The 6,151-nt window shown below is 52.3% G+C and overlaps 1 protein-coding gene across 3 annotated transcripts; it reads right to left on the bottom strand.

The window, feature by feature from the left end:
- Nucleotides 1-419: 419 nt before the first annotated feature.
- LOC144389418 (uncharacterized) lies at nt 420-5,506 on the bottom strand. Of its 3 annotated transcripts, none has more exons than XM_078093900.1 (2): nt 1,111-5,506; nt 420-887 (listed from the first exon to the last, which is right to left on the bottom strand). In XM_078093900.1, exons 1-2 carry the CDS (start codon nt 4,994-4,996, stop codon nt 721-723), a joined length of 4,053 nt encoding a protein of 1,350 aa, XP_077950026.1. In that variant the 5' UTR covers nt 4,997-5,506; the 3' UTR covers nt 420-720. The 3 variants fall into 3 exon arrangements, with proteins under 3 accessions (XP_077950026.1, XP_077950027.1, XP_077950030.1); XM_078093901.1 differs by having other exon boundaries at nt 420-532; XM_078093904.1 differs by lacking the exon at nt 420-887 and having other exon boundaries at nt 1,128-1,341; nt 1,413-5,506.
- Between the last annotated feature and the right edge of the window lie 645 nt (nt 5,507-6,151).

Below are 6,151 nucleotides of genomic sequence, written 5' to 3'. Positions count from 1 at the left end.
CTCCAACGCCGATTTAACCACAAAAAAACACTTTATTTGGAAACCCTCAGTATTCACACGGCAAAGAGACGAGGGACACACATGGGCTAGATTCAAATTGCGGCAGCATTCATAACGTATCAATTTGCCGTTTACTAGAACTAACGATCATTAGATCATTTCAAGTAACCGTTCTGACTCATGATCAAAATCCTGCAAACTTCCCATCAGCTTTAGTTGTACTTTGTATTTGGTGCTAATTAGCAAATGTTACAAATGCATAAAGTTTTCACTCCATCTGATAGGTGCTGAACATTGATACATTAATGTTTTCACAAGCAATGCCGAGAGCATAACATATTTTTACAATTAACATGTTGTGGTAACCCAGGGGGAGTGAGGCCAGATTCGGGCGTAAAATAAGAAACTCAGACAGCAAATGCAAACAAAAAGGGTCCTTTTAATAACAAAGGTCAAAAACTACGGCTCTTCCAACCGGCTTCCAAACTGAAATATGTGGCGTCTCCTCCTACGTGGCGCCCGCTTCCTTGTCCTGTTAGGAGCAGAGTAGAGTAGAGCGGTGAGTCCTGGGGGTTACCTCCTCTCCGACGTCTGCCCCCGTCCGGTCTCTTCTCCTCTCCTTATCTAGGGTCTGCTCTGATTACCAGATAGGCCGCAGGTGTGACCAGTGCCACGTTCCCAGTGGCTGGAGCACCTGCACAGGATAATAAATCCCCCTTATCACCTCCCCCAACCGGAGCTTGGGGCTCCGCCCCAAGTGCTTTGTTCCTCCCCCTGGTTTGCCACACACCCCCTCCACCAGCTCCAGGTTGGGGCTAGGAGCGTCAACGAGATAGCATTCTTCCCTCCTGGACAAGGCGTCTGCGTTTCCATGTGCTTTTCCCGACCTGTACTCAACAGAAAAATTAAAGTTTTGCAGTTCGAGGAACCACCGTGTAACTCGTGCATTAGTGTCTTTGGCTGTAGACATCCATCTCAGTGGTGCGTGATCCGTTACCAGGGTGAATTTTCTGCCCAGGAGGTAATACCGCAGCTTTGTCAGGGCCCATTTTATTGCCAAACATTCTTTCTCCAACGTTGAATAATTGATCTCATGCTTTAGCAACTTACGGCTGATATAGGTCACTGGGTGTTCTTCTCCTCCTCTGACCTGGGACAGCACGGCTCCAAGCCCTGATCCAGAGGCATCTGTATGGACGATGAACGTGTCCTCAAAATTAGGGGTGCTTAAAATTGGCTCGGTGCACAGGGCCCTCCGAAGGGTTGTAAAGGCTGCCTCAGCTTCGGTGCTCCAGAGGACCTGGTGTGGGTGGCTGTTTTTCGTCATCTCGTGTAAAGGGGCTGCAATAGTAGCAAAGTGGGGTATAAAGCACTGATAATAGCCGACCAGGCCGAGGAACGTTTTTACTTGCCGCTTCGTGGCTGGCTTAGGCCAGGTGGCAATGGCCTCCACTTTCCGGGATTGGGGTCTCACACTGCCTCTCCCAATGGTGTAGCCGAGGTATTCCGCCTCCTCCAGGCCAAGGTGGCACTTTTTTGGGTTGGCGGTCAGGCCAGCTCTCCGTAGGCTTCCCAGGACAGCTTTCAGGTGGCCTACATGGGTGGTCCAGTCGGGGCTGTGTATGACCACATCATCTAGGTAGGCCGCTGCATACTCCCGATGAGGTCGGAGCACCTGGTCCATCATTCTTTGGAACGTAGCTGGCGCTCCGTGGACTCCGAAGGGCAGGACTCTATAGTGGTACAGGCCTTCTGGGGTAGCAAACGCTGTCTTCTCTTTGGCGGTTTCTGTGAGGGGAACCTGCCAGTAACCTTTAGTGAGGTCGAGCGTGGACACAAACCGGGCTGGGCCTAATCGCTCTATTAACTCATCAACCCTCGGCATGGGGTAAGCGTCAAATTTTGAGATTTCGTTCAATTTTCTAAAATCATTGCAGAATCTCTCGCTGCCGTCGGGTTTTGGAGTCAACACAATCGGGCTGGACCATGCACTGTGTGACTCCTCAATAACGCCCATCTCCAACATCCTTCTCACCTCTTCTTTGATGGTCTCCCTTTTTGCCTCTGGTATGCGGTAGGGTCGGAGCCTCACCTTTTTCCCAGGTTCGGTGATGATGTCGTGGTTAATCACCGTGGTCCTTCCCGGCATGTCTGAAAAAACATCTTTGAACTGCCCAGTTAGTTCCACCATGTCTTGCCGGTGGGTCGGACTCAGATGGGGGCCCAGAGGTACCTGTGAGGGGACACGATCTTGGGTTTCGGTGGTTAGTGCGGCCATCGGAACACTGTCAGGGGCGTGCCATCTCTTCAACAGATTAATGTGATATATTTGGCAGATTTTCCTCCTTCCCGGTTGTCTTACCTTATAATTCACCTCCCCCACCCTTTCGATCACCTCATAGGGTCCATGCCACTTTGCCAGGAATTTGCATTCCACCGTTGGAATCAGGACCAAGACAAACTCTCCCGGCTGGAACTCCCGTAGCTGAGCTCTACGGTTATAGATTCTGGCTTGGGCGTGTTGGGCTTGTTGCATATGCTCCCGCACCAGGGGCCATACCTTAGCCATCCTGTCCTGCATCTGGTCGACATACTCTATGGCGGAGCGATGGGCTGATGGCTGTTGCTCCCATGCTTCTTTGGCCAGGTCCAGCATGCCCCTGGGTCTCCGTCCATACAGCAGCTCAAATGGTGAGAACCCTGTGGACGCCTGGGGCACTTCGCGGATTGAGAACAAGACAAAGGGGATTAGTTGGTCCCAGTTTTTCCCCTCCACGTCAATAGCCTTCCTTAGCATTTGTTTTAAGGTTTTATTGAAACGTTCTACCAGGCCGTCCGTCTGTGGGTGGTAGACAGAGGTTCGTATTTGGCTCACCTTCAGCAGTTTACACATCTCCTTCATCACCCGAGACATGAAACAGGTTCCCTGGTCAGTAAGGACTTCCTTTGCAATCCCAACTCTACTAAAGAGAAGGAATAATTCTCTCGCCACCGCTTTAGCACTTGCGGTGCGTAACGGGACCGCCTCTGGGTACCGGGTGGCATAATCCATGATAACCAGGATAAACCGGTGCCCCCTACTGGACTTCGGCAAGGGGCCTACTATATCCATGGCCACCCTCTGGAATGGGATGTCGATTATTGGTAGTGGTATTAGTGGATTCTGGTAGTTTACCTTCGGCGCCGTCTTCTGGCATTGTGGGCAGATTTGGCAATAATCCTGGACCGCCTTCTTCACCCCCGGCCAGTAGAAGCGCTCCCGGACTCGGTCGTAGGTTTTCTCCACCCCCAAATGAGCTCCCAACAGGTGGGAGTGGGCTAGGTACAACACTTTGTTAATATAGCGCTTGGGGACTAGCAACTGTTCCACCACCCGTTCCTCCAGCTTTGCCACCCTATACAAGAGGCCATTCTTGATTGAAAAGTGTGGAAAGGTGCTAGCACTTACCCCCGCCACCGGTTCTCCCTCGACCACAGCCAGGTTCTGTCGCGCTTGTTCCAGGTTAGGGTCCTCCCACTGGGCCGTCCCAAACTGCCCGGGCCTGGTGGAAGATGCCTCTTCTGCCGGTGGGAACTCCGAAAAAGCCTCGTTCGAAGACCCTTCAGTTAGTCGGGGATCCCTCCTTGTCGGGGCCTCCGCTGGGGCCGGGGCCTCCGCTGGGGCCAGGGCCTCCTCCTCTGTCCCTTCTGCAGATGACGTGGTTGGGCTAGATGGGGCTGCACAGGCATGTGCCACCTTGACTTTCTGGTCCCTACCAGGTTTCTTGGTGGGACAGTTTCTTCGGTGGCCAGCAGTCCTGCATGCCCACAAACGCCAGAATATCGGGCAGTCCCGCCCAATCAGCACTGGTACCGGCAGATTTTCCACTAAGCCCGCAACAACCTCAAATGTGCCCCTGGTGGTCTGGACCTTAATGTGGGTCGTGGGATACTCTCGTGAATCCCCGTGGACACAGGAGACTGGGATGGGGGGTCCCCTGGGGCCAGAGGTCAACCCGGGCCGTAGGAGGGTGACCGCACTGCCGGAGTCGAGTAGGGCTTCAGCATCCTGGGTCCCTATTCTGACCGGCAGCTTTGGGGCCCTTGCGCCCTCATGAGCCCAGCACGTGGTAAGATAGCTGTCGGCCTTCCGTGGGGAGTCGGAGGAGCCCGCCGTAGGCATCAGAATGTCTTCTCCCGGACAATTCCACGCTATATGGCCCTCTTGTCCACAGGCAAAGCATTTTCGCCGGTCCGGATTCACAAAGGGGCGGCGCTGGAGGGATGGCTGGGGCGGACCCCCTTGGGGCCTCGGGCTTGGGCCCAGTGCCTCCGTGTCGCTCTTCCTCAGCCTCTGCCTGTCTCTCCTGGGGTCCGATTGGCTGGGTGGCCTACTGCTTTGCATCAACTGTACCGTGACCTGGTGATTCTCCAACAGCGTCACTAGGGCATCTACTGTCTCTGGGCAGCTTTGAGAAGCGTGTCGTTTGGCACCCCCGGGTAAGGCTCTGATACAGCGATCCATGGCAACTCTGTCAATCGCTGGAGGCCCCTCCCCCGAGGTTAACCAACTGCGTGTCAATCGCATCAGCGTTGCAATTTGCGGCCGCACTGGGGCAGTAGCGTCATACTCCCAGGCGTGGAACTGTTGGGCCCTCGTCTGCAGGTTGTGTCCATAATGGGCCAAAATCGCAGCTTTCAATGCCCCATACTGGTTTATGTCAGCGGGGGAAAGGTCCCGGCAGGCTTTTTGAGCTTCGCCAATTAAAAAAGGGGCTAGAATTCCTGCCCATTGTGCTCTAGGCCAACGTTCCCTCTCTGCAGTCCTTTCAAAAACCTCTAGGTAGGCCTCAATGTCATCCTCACCGGTCTGCTTGGTGAGAACTTTACTGGGTTCCGTAGGCCCCTCTGGCTTTACCAGATGCCGTCCAAGAGTAGTGATGGCGTCCTGTAAGGCTTGAAGACTCTGGGCCTGCTGGGTTTGGGTCTGGATGAGCTGTGTCAGTGCATTCTCCATGGTTCTCCGTGTCTCTCTCGGAGTACCTATTTTAGCCTGAATCTTTAGCGACAGACCGTCACGCCCGCATCCTCCACCAAAATGTGGTAACCCAGGGGGAGTGAGGCCAGATTCGGGCGTAAAATAAGAAACTCAGACAGCAAATGCAAACAAAAAGGGTCCTTTTAATAACAAAGGTCAAAAACTACGGCTCTTCCAACCGGCTTCCAAACTGAAATATGTGGCGTCTCCTCCTACGTGGCGCCCGCTTCCTTGTCCTGTTAGGAGCAGAGTAGAGTAGAGCGGTGAGTCCTGGGGGTTACCTCCTCTCCGACGTCTGCCCCCGTCCGGTCTCTTCTCCTCTCCTTATCTAGGGTCTGCTCTGATTACCAGATAGGCCGCAGGTGTGACCAGTGCCACGTTCCCAGTGGCTGGAGCACCTGCACAGGATAATAAATCCCCCTTATCACCTCCCCCAACCGGAGCTTGGGGCTCCGCCCCAAGTGCTTTGTTCCTCCCCCTGGTTTGCCACAATGTTAAATGTTGAACATACTTTGTCATTTCACACGTTGATTTGACAAGGTTTTAAATTATGTAAATTACTTTCATTTCTACCTTTTTTTATGAATAATTCAAACGAAGAAGAATTAATATCATACCCTCTAAATTAAAAATAAATAAGGTTTGAATAGACATCAAACACTTACTAAGAATGTTTACAAGATGGTTGTTCAAGGCTGATCTATAAAGGTTGCATAATGCAAGCAGCAAGTGGGCACCGCAGGAGTTCACAAGGTCAACACAGTGTGCAGACCTCGGCGTGACACAGATTTTAGAAAACACATTGAATGAATGTTGGAAAGATCTTTGTGTTCAGGGTCACCAACGGTGTTGAAAGAAAAGACTCCGCTGCGTCTCGGAACTCAAAATATGTGAATTAGGTCATTCATGGCGAGACAAGCAAAGTGACCATGCGGCTTGATAAAGAACACTTGAAATCAGCCCCGGGGGCAGGACCATCAGGGCATTTAATACAGATGTATCCCATGGTTCTGTTCACTAGCCTGCAGAGTAATGGGCAAAAAGCCAATAACACATATTTGCGCATCAACCAAATGGACAAATTGCTTGAAGGAAGAAATGCGTCTGTCCTAGATTGCTGAAATGTGTCTCCTT

Source organism: Gasterosteus aculeatus, chromosome 2 (genome assembly GCF_964276395.1).
Source record: "Gasterosteus aculeatus chromosome 2, fGasAcu3.hap1.1, whole genome shotgun sequence".
Taxonomy (NCBI): Eukaryota; Metazoa; Chordata; class Actinopteri; order Perciformes; family Gasterosteidae; genus Gasterosteus; species Gasterosteus aculeatus.
This window is presented reverse-complemented; position numbering and strand designations above follow the sequence as displayed.

What these genes read in the sequence shown, in the direction of transcription:
- LOC144389418 (XM_078093900.1), bottom strand. Translation starts at nt 4,996, where the DNA reads ATGGAGAATGCACTGACACAGCTCATCCAGACCCAAACCCAGCAGGCC. An exon ending in CCCAGTGACCTATATCAGCC is followed by an intron (nt 888 to 1,110) that starts GTAAGTTGCTAA and finishes TGTTGAGTACAG; the next exon opens with GTCGGGAAAAGCACATGGAA.